This window comes from Equus quagga, chromosome 6 (genome assembly GCF_021613505.1).
Source record: "Equus quagga isolate Etosha38 chromosome 6, UCLA_HA_Equagga_1.0, whole genome shotgun sequence".
Taxonomy (NCBI): Eukaryota; Metazoa; Chordata; class Mammalia; order Perissodactyla; family Equidae; genus Equus; species Equus quagga.
The window spans coordinates 76,889,048-76,907,317 of NC_060272.1; the positions used below are offsets into that span (position 1 = coordinate 76,889,048).

General features: G+C 40.7%; 1 protein-coding gene across 2 annotated transcripts in view; it reads right to left on the bottom strand.

Moving 5' to 3' along the window:
* NUP58 (nucleoporin 58) overlaps nt 1-10,706 on the bottom strand; it is a 40,023-nt gene extending 29,317 nt beyond the window's left edge. The window contains exons 1-5 of one of the 2 annotated variants that reach the window (XM_046664379.1): nt 10,407-10,706; nt 5,665-5,807; nt 4,580-4,615; nt 1,874-2,023; nt 1,093-1,230 (exon numbers count right to left, since the gene is read on the bottom strand). In XM_046664379.1, coding sequence (XP_046520335.1) covers nt 1,093-1,230; nt 1,874-2,023; nt 4,580-4,615; nt 5,665-5,807; nt 10,407-10,513 — 574 coding nt within the window. In that variant the 5' untranslated portion in view covers nt 10,514-10,706. The remainder of the gene's footprint in view (nt 1-1,092; nt 1,231-1,873; nt 2,024-4,579; nt 4,616-5,664; nt 5,808-10,406) is intronic. The other variant, XM_046664380.1, reaches the window with a different exon arrangement.
* Nucleotides 10,707-18,270: the final 7,564 nt, after the last annotated feature.

Below are 18,270 nucleotides of genomic sequence, written 5' to 3' on the forward strand. Positions count from 1 at the left end.
ACTATTTGGTTATTAGTAGACATTTTCAATACTATAAAGTTAGACAATAATGATAAAGATAAGTCTTTGAAAGATTAATGCAAATTTGAACACTACAAATTTCTACAGATCATCTTGACAAAGTCATTTTTTCCCCTTCCACTGACTTGGAATTTCTCCATTAAATTTGGTCTCTGAACAGAAGACACGAAAGAACCATAGTTTTAATAGAAAATATAGTCACATTCCTTCATCTCTCCCACCCAACCAAGTAAAGTATCAGACACATACTAGGTGCTCAGTAAAACTTCTGAAATTAAATAGCTATTGTAAGTTAACCTAAGTACTATTGGAAATTCTGTGATTTCAACATCTATCAACTTTTCCCAATCTGTAAATTGTTAAACAGAAATTCTTGATGTTACAATGCTATGTGAGGTAATTACACAATTTCTTCAAATAAGAATGCTTTTCTCACTCCCACAAAGCCCCACTGGCTTTCCTACATTGGCCTTAACTATAACCAATATTCAAAACATCTGTAGAATCCTTAAGATGAAGCTTATCTCAAAATAAGCATGAAATGAGAAATCAGACCAAGATATAAAATATTAATTCAGTATCCTCTGCCAGGTGAACTGGTACTTCAGCATTTTGCCTGACTATAACAAAATTATTTAATATTTGTGTTTTAAAATTTTGCCTTCAAAGCATGCTAATACCCTTTCCTGGTGTCTATAATGGAAAGTCATTCCTAGAACTGGAGCTTAAAACGTCAAGTTGTCTTACAATGAATTTAGGCACTTACATGATCTACAATATTCAAATGCCATTTATTAAAAAGAAAGTTTCTCTAGAACAGTTTACCAACCAGGGCTCCTCTTTCTTTCCCTACCATGTCAATCAATATTGAGAAACAGGAATATGTATTTCTAAAATACAGCTAAGATGTCCAATTATGTATAAAAAACATTATTTTATAATTCAGTTTTCATACCAAAGGGAAAATACACAGGAAAAAGAGACAAAGTGATCTGCTCGAAAGGCCAAAATAAAGATAAAGTAAATTTAAATATAAATATCTGCTATTTCTGGAAAGCAAATATCAATTACCTGATGTTGCTGTGTTTGTACTCTGGAAAAGTGAACCTCCCAGACCAGCTAAGGCTCCCCCTAAAGAAAGGCCTGTTGATGCAGTCGTAGTTGTGGCTGTTGCTCCACCCAAATTATTTAAAGTAAATCCTGTGGATGCTATAAAAAGTGAGATTGTAAGCCTTCACAAAGAAACATCATTCCTAAGAACACTACAGAAAATACAAAACACTTAGTAAAACAAAACGATGTCGTCCATGATAAAACTGGCTCTTGGGGAAAAACTACTCACTAAACATAAAATTACATACACTTAATAAAGAGAAATAGTACCTTCAAAGTAAAAACCAGTAACAGAAATATGGGCTTTGGGTAATAACAGAATGGTACTAGGTAACTGATTCTGGACAGTAATAGTTTTCAACCCAGTTCACCAATCCCACCCTCAAAATTGAATGAATCCTAAGCCAGGAAAGGTTTATGCAAACTCTTGATCCTTCCCTGTCACCAAAATGCTCCTTGAAGACAAAGTGGATGTTAACATTTTTACATTTTACCTCTCTCACTCTCTCCCCTGCTTTGCTATGTAAACAGAGACCAACTTCCAAGACATCCTCCGCTGCTTTAATGCCCAATGCTGACCTTCTTCACAAATCAATTAGTAAGTCAAAACTGCTAAATGACTGACATAAAAATTTTCCCAAACTAAAGTTATCTTTAATAAAGGTGGATATCTATGCTCACTAGCCAAATAAAGTTAAAATTTAAGCATAAAATGCAACTTTTTTCCATTCTGCCTCACCTGCCGGAGTTGATGTCAGAGCAGACGAAAGAGTAAGACCACTAGCTGAGGTAGAAGTAATAGGCAGAGCAAACGGCGTGGCGGATGCTGCCGGTTTACTGAATCCTAAACTGAAACCAGTGGTAGATGCAGATGTAGTAGCTGGCGTTCCTTTAAAAAAAAAAATCCTATTTTACCATAACTGTATATGTATTATACCAGCTTCAACCAGGATCCCTAAAAGTTTATGATCCTACTTTTTGTAGAGAAAACAATGATATGTGTACTTATGTATGTATGAGAGAGAACAATATGAAAGTTGGAACCAAAACATGGTGAACACTGAAAAGATGGCCCTGTGACTCAAGAAAAGCAAAAGAAAGTCCAATCAGCATGGTAATATTGAAATCCAATGTCAGTTCTACTCCAGGGTTTACCTAACCCAGCATTTACCCTTCCTTTCCTTCGTACTCAGCACAAGAACACTCCCTCTTCTCCAAGAGCATTTAAGCGACCACTCTGCACTGCCTCAAATCCTCTTCCTTCTGGCTTCTGTTTGTCAGCTCCCAGTTCTCTCCCTCCTACTCCCTGTGCTATTCCTCTCAGGCTGCTTTTGTAGATCTCCTGCCTCTGTTCACTTCTTAAATGATACTCCCTATGGTTCCACTCCTGCTCCCTTACTGCCCGATCGCTCTCAGGCACTTTCAGAATTTCAGCTGTAGGCATGTAGGTCTAAATCTGCATCTACCTGAGTCTCTATTCACTAGCTCTACCTGGATATCCCCTTGGACTCCTACACGTCTCCCTATAAAAAACTTACCTAAAAACATCCCCCACCGTGGTCAATTCAGCTGCTCAAGCCAGAAACCACAATCATCTTTGCATCCCTTCCCTCCTCTGCATTCTGTTAGTCACAAGTCCCGTCAATTCTACTTCACAGATATCCCTGGATTACAAACATCCTCAAAATCCTTAGTTCAGGCCATCTCTCTCTCAAGAACTATTACAATAAACCTCTTAATTTGTTTCTTTGCTATCGGTCTCTTCCAACCACTAATCTATTCTTGGAATTATCTCAGTTACTTTAAAAAGAGAAAGGGGCTGGCCCGGTGGCGCAGCGGTTGAGTCTGCACGTTCCGCTTTGGCGGCCCGGGGTTCACCGGTTCAAATCCTGGGTGTGGACATGACACTGCTTGGCAAGCCATGCCGTGGTAGGCGTCCCACATACAAAGTAGAGGAAGATGGGCACGGATGTTAGCTCAGGGCCAGTCTTCCTCAGCAAAAAAGAGGACGATTGGCAGCAGATGTTAGCTCAGGGCTAATCTTCCTCAACAAAAAAATAAGAGAGAGAGAGAACAACAAAAAAATAATACCCTGGTGATTCCCCCAGACTTAAGGTTCCCATTAGTGCTATACTGTCTCTAAAATAGAGTCTAAGGGCTTGGTATGACTACCTTTCCTATCTGGTCCCAACCTGCTCCTTAAATCTCCTCTCCCTATCATTCCTTCTTCTGAATCCTAAACTCCAAGAACAAAGTATTTTTCCTTTTTCCCTGGATCCTTTTACAATTTGGCCTTTGCATTGTCCACTCCTTCATCTGGAATTGTTTCCTACCCCCAAAATAAACTCCAACTCTCCTCTTCCTCTGGCTTCCTTGGCGTCTTTCATACATCGTTAGAGCATTTATCAGATGACACCAGAACATATTACTACATCTGCCCGTTCCCTTCACCTCACAACAGACTGAATGCACTCAGCAGTTCCTGACATCAGTACCATCCTGATCACCAGCATCACACCAAGATCTAACAGTGAACATTCAAGGCATCATGCATATCCAAGGCCACTGAGTTGGGAAATAGCAGCTGCTCAAAAAGTGTAAATGAAGAAATGCATGCATCATCTGCATTTTGGCTTCTCCGGAGAGCACTGAGAGAAAAGAAGCCAGAAATTATGCTTTTGGATTGCCCTTACCACAAGTGGAAGTTCCTACCAGAGTTCAGTGCTTTGAAATCATGTTCTACCCTCACAGAAAATAGGATCCAACTGCTTTCCCTTGTAGCCAATCCTGTCTGAAACCCTGGTGGTGAACGGATGTGTTGTGTTTTCTGTTGACAAGTAGCATCCAAATAAAGTCCACCAACCTTCATTTTCATTTTTATTAATTTAATTTTAACTGAGGTTCCTCAATGCCTTTCAGTCTTTCATTTCCTTTCACATTATTTACTGCCATCCAGATTCAAGGCAGGCAGTAACCCTAGTCATCCACATTCCCTTCAGCACATCACTACAGAGAACCATGATGTTTTTGAGGCAAAGAATCCAAAAACTTTTCAGTCCAATACCCTCGTTTTATAGATAACTAAAAGCTGCCAGACATTACATGACTGTTTAAGGCCTCACAACTATTTAGAGGTTCAACCAGGGCTTAACTCCAAGACTTCCGACTAGAGTTTAGTGCTTTTTCCACTACAAGGACGCAAACGACTGAAAATGTAATGTGAAATAAATTTCCACAGAAAAATCATTTCTGTGTTTAAATTTTTTTATGAATTAAAAAAGACTATCTAGTCACTGATTTTTTAAAAATTCAAATACTGAAAGTCAGTATCTGTGATCTATATTCAGTTCCTTACATACTTTCTTCTACACCCAAGCTCTGTGAGATATTAGGAAAGAGAAGAGCAGAAACCACAGATCTGGGATCTTTCCTCAAAAATTCTTACCCAGAGTTAATCCAGTAGTTATAGTTGTTGCTATTCCTGGGGATAAGAAGAGAAATACAATTTAATCATCACTGGAAGATGGCATTCGTTTTGTGTGTCATAAGGACAGGAGTTGGATTCCCTCTCCGGGAGTGATAACACTGCTATCAGGAACAATATGTATCACAACATCCTCCACAACCACTCCCTAACACAAGCGCTCTACGGTCTGCGGACCACAAGGTACAGAATGTCACTAATTAGGAAATAAGATTTGTAAAATGCAAACAACTGTTGTTTATAACAAAATTAGGCAAGGAGAAAAAAAGCTACTCCGAGCAAAACATTGGCACACAGAACCGTCTCAAGAAGCTCCCTGGCTAGTCTCATATTTACTCCTGCAGTTCTTTCATTTTCTACATGTGGCTGTGAAAAGTACGGCAATCAAAGCTGGAAAGTCAACGCAAAAGGTGGTAACAGAGACCAAGGGGCTCTGAAGTAGAGAATAAAGGGTAAATAAGGAAGCAAACTCTTAAATGGTAGCTCCAGTGAAACATATTTTTAGCTTATAATAACAAACTACCTGTAAGTATTAAAAAAAACTTTTTATTATTGAAATGTCCACCAGAAACCTTTACCTCTTGCCCTTTACTTAGTGAAACAATTGCTTTAATACAAAAATTTAAAACATCTCTTAGGGATATAAATTATGAAGTTATATCAAAATACAATGCTGACTGTCCCATATATGCTAATTTTAATTAACATCCAAATTGGCAAACTTAACAATCTTCACTAAAGCAAAACAACATTATATAGTCTAATATTAAAATTTTAATTACTTTAACTCATTAAAGAGACATATCTTCTTCAATTCTTTAAGTGCATGTGTGTGTGTTTTTCCTTCCATACACTAAAGTAGATCATAGCTGCTGACTGGGCCTATCGCTGGCCCTTAATTGCACATCTCCATGTTTCTTTTCATCTTCGTATTTACCATTTTTAGGTCAACCACCAATGACGATTCTTGTAAAAGGAGGAGACAGAACCTGAAAAAGAATAAATACCTCAAGCTTACTTCCTGAAAATGTGGCAATCCTCCTTACCTGTATTTGTTCCTCCTAGAGTGAACCCAGTGGCAGGTTTGGATCCAAAGAGCCCGGTTCCAAAACCACCCGAAGAAGCAGATGTAGTTGCTGGAGTCGAGGTGCTCCCAAGAGTTCCAAAATTGAGGCCCACAGAGGGATTGCTTGTTTATAAAAAACACAAAATGAAGTCTACTAGAGCCAATATTTACTTAAGAAAAATGAAAATTAACTCTTCAAGGTTAATTTTTCTTTCATTTAACATATTTAATACATCTGCATAGGATACAAAAGGAAGTAGCAATTTACCTTTAACCAAACAAGTTCAAATATTTTTCTGTTCTCTTTAAAATCTACATATAAAATTAGTCTTAAAAAATATAATACCAGTCTTCAAGAAAAGCATAATCTATAGCAAGTAGGATTTCAGACCCCAAGAAATCATAAACAGGTTCACACATATTCTGCTTTCACCAGTTTTTGTTTGAAAGTTCACATATTTTAAAACAGCCATAAGGAAATCCCATGAATGTGGATCATTTTCCTCTTAAACTACTCACACACAGTTCTCATTGCTAAATTATTTGCTTCTTCCCCAACTATTAATATAAAGAAAAGAAAGACACACTCAGAAATAGAAAAGTTACTCTCAGTTGTCTTCACCATCTTTCTATGGCTATATTACCGTATTCATGGGGGGTTGGAGGATTAGGTAGGTATCTTGCCACCGAAAAAGCTTTAGGAAGATCTGGGTGCAGCGCGCAGCGGGGAGGGACAAGAACAGACACATCCAGGTAAGAGTAAAATGCAAAGCAAAGTCACCCTCTGTCAAGATTATGTGTTCATCAGTAGAAATCTTCTTCAGAGTTTCTGAAAGCTTAAAAAGAGCAGCTGACAATAACAAGCGATGTGAACAAAGCTCACAACTTTTCAACGGTCCTTATCCAGTCTCAGAGGCTCAAACTCACTGCCCGTAGGTGGGAGAATAAATTATGAAAATAAGCCAAAAACCTCAACAATTTGACACTCCAAAAATTATGTAGGAGAGTTAAGAGAGATTATAACAACATGTACAACATAATGGGAAATCCCATTCATCCTATAGATGTATCTTTATTACTTCTCACTCTGTCCTTCCAGACAGACATAATCACCATGAGAGACCCAATGTGAGTTTAAAAAAGCTTAAAAGTCAAGGGTGTTTCAATTTAAGGGGACGGCAGCAGTGTTGTGGCTGGGTTCCAGTATCAGCTTCCCAATGTGCTGGTACTTGTGTGACATTAAACTTTTTGAGACTCTATTTCCTCATCTGCAAAATAGGAATAACAGTATCCACTTAGCAGAATTTTTTATAAAGATTAAGAGATTATGCAGGGCAAATTAACTTTACTCAATAACTGTTATTACTTACTGTTATAAATAATACTTATAAATTCAACTGAACACATTACGTACAAGGTATTACGCCAGCTAATCACTGTGAGGGGAATGCAGAAGGAGGAGCGTATCAATGAGGTAGAACTTGAAATCAGTGAACAACACTGAGTAGGAGGAAGGAGAGGGCATACCCTAATTGTGTCTTAATTTACCACTGATTCTAAAAATGATCCTTATGAACACGTGTGTGTGCCCCTGGGTGTATGAAGTATAGGGGGTCGGCAGAGCAGGGTTGCAAAATCTCGTAAATCTTTAAACATTTAATCAACTGAATCAAAAAGGTATTTTAAGAAACAGTATTGGCAAATATTGAGGACATCAAATTAAGAAAATGATTAATATGCTCCCCTTCCTCCCAAACAAATCAGTGATCCCATTTGTTTCTACTGCTATTCCAGAAATAAACAAAAGAAGTACAGTGAAAGTATGTACTTTCAGTCAATTAAAATAATTTAAAATTTCTTGACAACTTAAGAAAACTGAAGACACAAGGAAGTGTTTTGTAACTAAAGTTGAAAACATTACCAAAGAAATACATCAAAGTGAAATCTTCTTACTCTACCAGAGAAGCACAAGGGAAATTTCTCTGTGGCAGAGAAATTTACCTACTTAAGAGAAAAACAAAAGCTACCCCCGCCCTGACCGATTATTGCCTCAACCCAGTATTATCTGCCAATGCCCCATAGGACGTCTTGTAGAAAAGCCGTCGACTCCAGAAGGTCCGGCCTGTTATTTTAATTTCTGGAGCTTGGGTTCATGCGGACTTAGGAGCTAACAGACCAGCTAACATTTATGGAGCACTTACCAAGTGCTGGAGGAGCTGCTAAATACTTTCCATGCTTTATCTCATTCAATACATCTCTGAGGTAAATATGTTGTTATACCCCTTTTCCAGACATGGCAATGGAGGCTTAGAGAGTAACTTCCCTAAGAATGATTTACCTAAAGAGACCAAATCACCAGGCGCCACTAGGGGCAGACAGGCCTCCAAACCAGGACTCCAACGGACAGATGTTAAGACTGTCCCCCCTTCTATTAATTTATCCAAGCCTTTCTGAAGCCTGTGTACATTTTTCTAATTTACTACTAATAATTGATTTATTCAATCAATCAACAAGTGTTTAGTAAAGTCCTTTTTATATGGCAGACTCTGTCATAGAGACTGAAGATGGAGTAGTAAATATGACTCAGACCCTGCCCTCAGGAAGTTCCTAGTCAGTGAGAAAACGAGATTAATCAATCATTCATTCATTCATTCAACAAATATACACTGAGCTCCACTGTGTCAACCAGAAAAATAGCATGAAAAAGTCTCCACCGCCATGGAGCTTACAGTCTATTGCCGGGATCAGACAATAAACAAGTCAACAAAAAACATGACGAACTGACTACAACTGTGGTACGCGCTTCGGTGGATGAGGACGAAAACCTCCTCCTGAGCCACAGGTCAGAAAAGGCCCCCCTGGGGAAGCAACCATGAGAGTCCCCAAAGTGGGCATTAGCTTGGCAGACAGGGTGAGAGGCAGTAGGGAAAGTGGAGGCAGAGGGAACTACCTTAAAGTGGGACAGGGTTTGGCCAAGCCCACTAGGAATTGAGAAGAGGCCCAAGTTACTAGAGTAGGGTTTTACAAACTAAAGCAGGACCTGTGAGAGAAGTATAAAATCAATTTAGTAGATCACAACCAACATTTAAAAAAATGAAATGGAACCAAACAGAAAATATCAAAGTGCATCACATGAAGTAAGGGTAAGGGTCTTTCTTTGACACTTTGTTTCAGTTACTTATCTGTGTGCCTGTACTGGGTGTTAATGCAAATATTTTTTTTTTAAATAAAAGACTCAGGATGAGTCTGAAGAGATTCCAGGTTATTTAGGTCTTGCAGATCATGGTACGATTTATTTTTACTTCATTCCAATGACAGTGGAAAAAATCACTGAAGGGAGGCAATGGGAATTTAAAAAATCACTCTGGCTACAATGCGGTAAAAAGATTGACTTAAAAGGAGATTTTTGAGACAGCAACTGGGATTCCATTGAACTAACCTAAGTAGGAAATGATGGGAGAAGTTTTCATCTAACAGGAGAAAGGTGAGTTGTTGAAAAGCTGGCAGTGATCATAAGGATTTTCACAAGAATGTAAGCTTCAAGAGAGCAGGACTCTTATCTTTAACCCCTAAAACAAGTCTACTTCATAGGAGTCTGTTCAGTAAATATTTGTTCCACGAACAATGAGAGCTTGCAACAGGGTGGTGGCACTGGGAATGAAGCAAATGGAAACTGAAGAATTAAAATTATCAGCCTTGCTGATTAAGCGTGTAGAGTGAGACAAAAGGAGGTATTAAGGAAAACTCTCAGATTTCTGACTTGACTGTGTAGTCTGTCACCCCCGCCCCTTTTTAATAGACAATGCTGAAGGTATTCTTGCCTTGTCAATCTACAACCACATTCTTCAAGCTTCAGGAGATACCTTGTAACTCATTCTATATACACTCCTTGGTTGAAAGAACTCCTCCACTTTATCTTCAGAAGACTGAGTTCCAAAGATTAAATCTCTCATAATTAAAATCATCTTTCACTGCCTCTTTCTGTACCTCTGCTACGCAAATTTTTGTCACCTTCTGAAGTGGTGGCGTAGCAGGTTGCACAAAAATGATGAATGTTACCTACATTTTGCAATTTAAATTTAAATGTGAGTCATTACGACACAACACTCTCACCTATAATATACTAATTCAAACACTTCTATTCAAAATAATCACCAACAAACTCTGTAAAAAGTATTTAAAACAAACTAAAAAAAGGACAGATAGGGTCCCATGAGGCACAAAGACTTGAAAGCTCGTTTAAAACAACGGCGCAATCACTAAGGCCCTGCAATGTCCAAAACCGTAACTCTGCACTGGAATCTGAATTATCAGAGAGAAATTTTTAATTGTCCTCCTTAGAATTTTCTATTGTCTTTTCCTAAAACCTCACAATAAGCTACGGTCTCATTCATTCGTTCCACATTCATTCTGCGCCTTAGACCGGCGCGTCGCTCGAGCTCAGCAGGGAAACCCAGGCCCTCACGCCGCCGGCCGTCCCTCGGCGGGGACCGCGCCGGAACCATCGCGGTTCCCGGGTCCCCCCGACAGAGACGGCGCCCTCCTCCCACCAGCCGCCGGGGCCGGCCAGGGCTGCGAGCGGGCGGTCTACGAGCCCGGCGCGGGGCAGGTCGTCTTCTCCAGGCCTCCGGGGAGCCAGCGGGAAGAGAGAGACAGAGGGGCGCGACGCCCCCGGGAGCCGCCGCGGAGGCCCCGGCCGGGCCGGCAAGGAGGTGCGGTTACCTGGACGCGCTCGTCCCGAAGGAGAAACCGCCGCCAGTGCCGGTCCCGCCGGCGGCCACGGTGGTGGAGCCCAGCGTGCCGGTCCCGAAGGAGAAACCCGTGGACATGGCTGCCCGGGGCGCAGTGCCGCCAGCAAGCTGCAAGGGCTCTAGGACGCTCCTCCCGCCTAAAGCCGAGCCGGGCCGGGCAACATCACTCTCCCCGAACCCGGATCTGGCGGGAACCTCCAACCGCGGGTACGGCCAAGACCAGGCCCAAGAGGGCGGAGCTCGGCTCCGCCGCGCGCACGTAGCTCACGGGGGCCAGCCCGCCGCGCAGGGAACCCTGGGACGGTGAGGGGCTGGGCCGGCGCGCGGCGCAAAGCGTCCTGGGACAAGGTGGGGTGGAGCCCCGCCTACTCTCCTAAGCGGTGGGACCCCTGAGTCAAAAGCTGGCTCATCCCTTTTTGGTAGTTCTGTGTTGGTGTTTGTGCGGCTTCTGTACTTTGTGACCGTTGAATCTCAATGTTACTTATATTTTTGCTTACTGCCAAAAAAGGATGTGCAGAATCCCAGCGTTGGGAAGGCCCTATTGAGCATCCCAAGCCCCTCTTTCAGAAAAGGAGGCGATTCCAGTCTTTCCTTGGCTGCCTCTCGTTCCCCAGGGAGGACGGAGCGTGTCTTCTTCCTGATGGTTTGCAGATCAGTCGATAATACCGCATACTCGTTTCATTGTGCTTTGCTTTATTGCGCGTTTTTGCTGGACTCTCTGCCCCCAAAAAGATTCTGACTCGCTGAAGGCTCAGATGTTCGTTAGCTTCTTTTAGCAATAAACATATTTAAATTAAGGTATGTACCCTGTGATTTTAGACATAATGCTATTGCACATTTAATATAGTATAGTGTACACATAACTTTTACATGCACTGGGAAACCAAAATATTCCCGTGGTTCGTTTTATTGTGATACTTTATTGCTGTGGTGTGCAACTGAACCCACAGTATCTCCAGGCATGCCTTTCATTCACTCATCCATTTACTGACGTGAGCCCCACCTCAGCGCCGCGTGGGTGCCGCCGGAGCCCGCTAGGTGCAGTCACCGGGAGCCCCATGCGCGGCCGTGAAGGAGGCTCAGAAGAGCGTCCTTTCGTGAGCGGAGTGGTCAGTTCTGTTAGTGGTGCTGAGCAAACAGAACTGGCCAGGGCCCCTGGATGGCAAACGATGTTGTCAAGTCCGCAAATAGTGTCAGCGTATCCTGCAGGGGAAGAGGGCCGGCCTGGGGCGGAGCGTGTGGGGTTCCTCCCCGATGGCTGCCTCCCAGCTTTGCGGCGCTCAGGAACTACAAAGTGAAAGGGATTTTTAAAAAGTACAGAAACAAGTATAATATAAGGCGAAATATAAGGCTGCTATGAGTAACCTTTTAACATAAGAAAAATGTGGGTTTAAAGAAGCACTCCCCTCTAGCAGAAAGATCAGGACAGACTGCCTGGCGGTGGTGCCTTTGAGGTGCTGCCATCATAATGTGGGTCTTTATTTTTCCATCAAGGATTGTTACGTTACTCCCGCAAAAGGTTTTACTACCTGTAGTCTCTTCCAATAAAATTCATCCCATAAGCAGTCACCAGATTTTCTCTCCTAAAACATAATTCTTACCACAACACTGCCTTGGTCAAAAACCCAGTGGCTGTTGGTCTGGCGCTCAATGTCCTGTACATAACCAATCTTTCTAACCTCACATCTTGCAACTCCCCTTGATGCAACACTTTCTCCTGTATTGAACTTGGGCTTTGCCACCGCTTTTGAACCGAATTGGGTCTCTCCAAAATTTCTTTTGTTGCAGCCCTAACCCACAGTGCGATGGTTTTTGGAGGTGGGGCCTTTGGGAGGTAATTAGGTCTAGATGAGGTCATGAGGGTGGGGTCCTCAAGATGGGATTAATTCCCTTATAAGAAGAGACTCAAGAGAATTCCCTCTCCTTTCTCCACCTCTAAGGACACAGCCTAAAGGCAGCCTGATGTGATCTGGGAAGAAAGCCTATGGGCACCTTGATCTTGGACTTATCAGCCTGCCACACTGTGAGAAATGTTGTTTAAGCCACCCAGTCTTTGGTATTTTGTTATGGCAACCTGAGCAGACTAATAAACCACCTCTGTGTTTGTATAAATAAAAATTAAATAGCATTTAGAATATGAAGGTCACCATGGGAATGATAAAACAAAAGAGAAGAAGGACATATGTGAACTATAGTATAAAGAAAAAATTCACAGTGATTGAACAGGAAGAGAAAAATAAAATACTGTGGGTTTTAGAGCTTCAATGATCTAGAGAATGCTATTATCAATGATGACTCTAGGATAGTCAGTAAAGGACTGAGGATATGAAATCTAGGGGACTTTTGACTGGGGAAAAAAAGGTAGATCCAGACGATTTTTGTAGGAAGACAGAAAGTGGCTCCCTATGTCTTTTAGTGGCATTTCTGACTTGTATCTGGCAAAGTAGTTTAAGTTATACTACAGTAAACCCAAAAATCCCACAGAGAGAAGCACTGCAGAGATGGAAACTGGAATATTTGGTGAACAGTAGTACAATCTACCACAAGCCGCTAGGTGCACCAAATGTAAGACTAGACCTCAAAGACCCTTTCTCATCTTCTGTGCCGTCTTCTCTTTGTCCTATTAGCAAAAAGAAAAGAAAAGAAAAAACTTGACATCCTTATGTTCTACAGAAATAAAGAACGCAGCTTCTATAAGCCCAATTGTTTGGTTATTCAATTGAAAAATGACAGTAAAATGGCAGTAACATAAACTTCATGCCTATTTAAACCTAAAGCCTATCCAGCGAGGCAAACCCATGCAGTGCTGGAATTTCTTAACCCTCCCAACCTAATGAGAGGAACACATGCTATTCCAAAGGACGTTCCAAACATTCCCCTTCGACATCATGACACCTGAACCATATGTCAGTTCTATGTGAATTACTGCTTTCCAAGAATAAAGCAAGTGATTCAGATCCTAAACTCTATGGCAAGCCATTTTGCTTCCCTTTGCTTTTTATATTGTGAGAATTCTGTCAAGAAACCTCATCTTTTGCTGATTGACTGGCTGTGTGATGACATTGCTAATGTCATAAACTGAATCATCTGAAAGGCAATAGCACTAAAAAGATTCTAATTTGGCTTTGCATTAAAATATCTAAATAGGCTTGCCTCAGTGGTATGTTCAGATGGGGACAACCTTTTGAGAAGTATCAGTTGACACGTTCTAAAACAGAAAGGAAATGGGAATCACAAGTCTGTTTAAAGGGATCTATATATGTATGATCTGATCCTCTGAAATATCCAAGAGAGAGTTATCTTTTAGAGACTATATATAACCAGTTGCCCTCTATCTTGAATTTATTCTCAGAAGGGGTCTATTGACTTTAAAGATTTAGCTAGTGTCCTTCCGCTTTAGAAATCTTATTAAGTTTTCAAACAATCCAACAACAAAATTTATAGAGAGATGAATAATGAAAATGTCACAAAATGTTAACAATTCGTGACTCTACAAGCAAGATATATGGGTGTTCATTGTACGTACTACTCTTTCAACTTTTCTGTGGGTTTGAAATTTTTCAAAATAAAAAGTTAGAGGGAAAAAGCCTAAAGCTAAAACGTGTTTCCAACAATAGATCAGAACAGTAATGATCTGTTTCCCCCAAGAAATGAGGAAAACGAAAGCAATGTAGGGAGTTTTCCATGAAGCTAAATATATTTAATTCAAAGTGTGGTCATTTATTTTGAAATTATGTCCTTCCTATTGGTGAGTATGGGGGATGGGACATGAACAGTTGCTTTCATGATAGTGGATAAGGAAAAGATCAGGAAAAGAAACTTGGAAATGTCAGCATAAAATAAATGAGGGAAGCTCTCTTCTTGCCACCATTTTTCATTCTTCCCTTTTTCCTTACAAAAAACATCCCATTTTTGTTCAAGGTGGTACATCAACCAGGTATACAACTACATACCCCGACTTCCTTTACAGGTAAATGTGGCTGATTAGATGTAAGTGGGAGACATGAGATGAGACGTCCAGTATGACTCATTTAGAGGAAGAGATAGCTGGCATATGTCCCTTTGGCTTTTCTCTTCCTTCTTCCTTTCTGCTACCTGAAACTTAGACACATGGCTGGGTCTCCAACACCCACCTCAGACTGTGAGGAACTTAAGACTGGATGTCATATATTAAGGAGGGCGTAGCAGAAAAATATCATGAACGTAGGTCCTTGATGATGTTACAGAGCTATCATACCAATCCTGGTCTGCCTACCTTCAGATTTCTTTTAAATGACAGAAAAATCAACTTCTATGTTGTTTAGGCCGTTATAGTTGGGTCTCTGTTGGTCATAGCTAAATCATTATACCATCTTTCATAGGAATCCACACTAAAAGATGAATTTTACATGCGTTAGTGAAGAAACGTAGGAAATATCCAAGATGAACCAATGTCCAGAATATCTATAAGACTGGAATATAACAATAAGAGCAGAAACAACAACCTGTTATCAATTTTGTCTTGAAACATGCTAAAAGAAGGGCAATGGTCAGGGTCTAGTCTCAAAAAAATGGGAGCCAAAGAGGAAGAATTTATCTGCATTAATTGCTCTCATCTGTCAAGGAAACAAGTCACTGTACCTGATGGACACTCATGTTCTGGCCACTAGACTGATGTCCACTGCTGTGAAGCAGGAATACATTCATAAGGCTTTTCCATAGCATCGATAAAATTTCCCTCAAAACTGTCCATCTCCTTTGTGATCAGTTTTCCCACAAGTTAATTAGGCCTCTTTCGATTGCAAGGAATAGAAATCCTCTCAAAGTAGTTAAAGCACAAGTGTGTGTGTATATCTATATGGAGGAGGCATGAGAAGACAAAGCTATTGTACAGATACAGAGACGTTTCAAGTGAGTCTAGAAGAAGAGGAATAACAAGGCTTTGAGTAAATCAAAAACCAGGAGCTAGCTAGCTTGTAAGAAATGAACTGGAGAGCACTGCACCTACTTCAGGGAAATGAGAAGATCTAGAGGTCCCAGAGGATGGAGAGAAGGATTAACTAATTGACTAAGTGCCCAAGGGAGAAAGAGGGGGCATTCAGGCATCAGCCACACAAAAAATCAGCGATGCCAGATTATAATAGGACTGGTCAAGTAAGACTTGATTCCCAGAGAGCAAAGGCAGGAGCTGGCAAGCAAGCAGGGAGAAAGCGGAACAAACTTGTCAAAACAGATTCCCCCACCTCTGTTCCCACCTCCATCCCCACTGTCATCAAACCTGGGGGGTATAGGGAAAGAGAAGCTCTGAATTGGATACAACGGCAGATTTTTATTTACATTAGACTGGATTCTTTGACTCCTAAAAATTAGATTGTTCCAAAACCCAAGAGTGACTGGAATTTCTCTAGGAGCTTAAGCTCCTGGTGAGGAGAGGGAGGGAGAGCAGTAAAGCAGGCTTGAAGGGCAACTGGAGAAAAAGAAAGCTGCTGCCTGCGTGAGAACCACAGAGCCAGAAGACCCCAGTATTCAATGAAGTGGTTACACAGAACAGAGCCCGACCGACTACTGCATCACCCGATGTCAACAGCAGGTACAAATGGTCAGAAATATTTACTTATCGAAGATGTGGTACATATATACAATGGAATACTACTCAGCTGCAAAACAGAACAAAATCATTCCATTTGCAATAACATGGACGGACCTTGAGGGAATTATGTTAAGTGAAATAAGCCAGCGAGAGAAGGATAATCTGTGTATGACTCCACTCATATGAGGAATTTAAAATTATGGACTAAGAACAGTTTAGTGGATACCAGGGGAAAGGTGGGGTGGGGGGTGGGCACAAAGGGTGAAGTGGTGCACCTACAACATGACTGACAAACATTAATGTACAACTGAAATTTCACAAGATTGTAACCTATCATTAACTCAATAAAAAATATATAAATTGAAATATTTACTTATCTAAAAGATTCAGAGAGGAGGTCACACAGTTAGGAAATGCAAAAAAATGATTAGTAACCTTCTTTAGGATAGAATGAGGAGCAAGCTCCCAAACCCTCAAATCCTGAGAGAGTGAGAGTCATATTGCCCTTCTGGAAACATCACAGTATGTCTCCCTCCAACTCAGCATGAGACTGAGGCAGTCCTGTATGTCAGCTAACCAGGACATGTGCACATCACTGGGCCAGGTGCACCTCCTCAGTTGCAGGGTTATAGAACACATAATATGATCACTGGAGTATGGTATACAGTGCACTCAGATAAGAACAAATGTTTCATCCTTCACTCAGTCTCCCCAAATGAGCACAGCCTCATCCAAATAAATTTGTGACTCAGGGCGAAAGATTAGAATGAGGATCAGCAGGTATCTAGACATCTCTGGGGATTCTGAGGGTGCATTCTGCTTAACACACACATACACAACCACTATTTGCTGAGCATTAATTGAGGCCAGCTATTATGCTTAAGCATTTCTGTTCATTATTTCATTTAACCAACACAAATACCTCAGTGGAGGAGATAATGATAAGTACTAAGTATTTACAGATAACTAAACCAAGAGTTAGAGAAATTAAATAATTTTGCCAAATGCACACAGCTAGTAAGTGGCAGAAATGAGATTTGAATTCAGATAGCTTTGTTTCCAGAAAGAGTTCTGATCATAGGCTTCATCTTCTGCAATAATACACCTAAAAATAAAAGCCTAGAAATGTAATCAAGTGAAATATTCTTGCTTTTTTAATGATTTATGTTTATTTAAGAACACCCATGTTAGAGAGTGTGATTGCTTTTATAATATCCCATTAGATAGTAAACAGTAAGCATAATTATGAAAGCATCAACATTTAATTTTTTTTTTTTTCCACTGAAAACATGAACCAAAGAGTTCATTTTTATTGTTTTTAGGAGGTAAGCCAGAAGTTGAAGTCACAAGACGAGGCTGGGACACAAATTCAGCAGTGCCCAAACAAGACTAAACATTCACATTTTAAAGTTCTGCTTCTATCTGATATCATCCATAACTTAAACTACGTTAGCCCTGAAGCAGCTGGGCGTGGCGAATGCATTCATGCACAGCTTCCTTTGATGAAACGTAACCCTGGAGAACGAGTGCATTTAAAGCAACAACTCCAAATGCCAAAAGAGAAGAAAATGTATAAGCAAAAGTCTCAGCTGCTTTTGCTGAATAAAAGGTACAGAAATTCAAAACTTTAGGAAATGGGGCACATCTAAAGGAATAATTTGTCCAAGTTTAACAAAGGCCTACGTCCCACAAATATCTAGGACTTCCCAGTTGCCAAGTTAAAGGCTGCTTACTTCATTCTAACCCCCCAGATCTTACTATCACTTCTAATGTGAGTCACCTAGTAACTCTCATCAATAGTATGGGTCTTCACTCAGAAGAGAACACTCTTTTGTGGTGACATGTGGATGTGCCTTCAGCTGATTTTTTTTTTTATTAATGTTATGATAGATTACAACCTTGTGAGATTTCAGTTGCACATTTTTGTTAGTCATGTTGTGGGTACCCCACTTCCCCCTTTGTGCCCTCCCCCCACCCCCCCTTTTCCCTGGTAACCACCGATCAGATCTCCTTGTCAATACACTAACTTCCACCTATGAGTGGAGTCATATAGAGTTCATCTTTCTCTGACTGGCTTATTTTGCTTAACATAATACCCTTGAGGTCCATCCACGTTGCTGCGAATGGGCCAATTTTGTCTTTTTTTTATGGCTGAGTAGTATTCCATTGTGTATATATACCACATCTTCTTTATCCAATCATCAGTTTCTGGGCATGTAGGTTGGTTCCACGTCTTGGCTATTGTAAATAATGCTGCGATGAACAT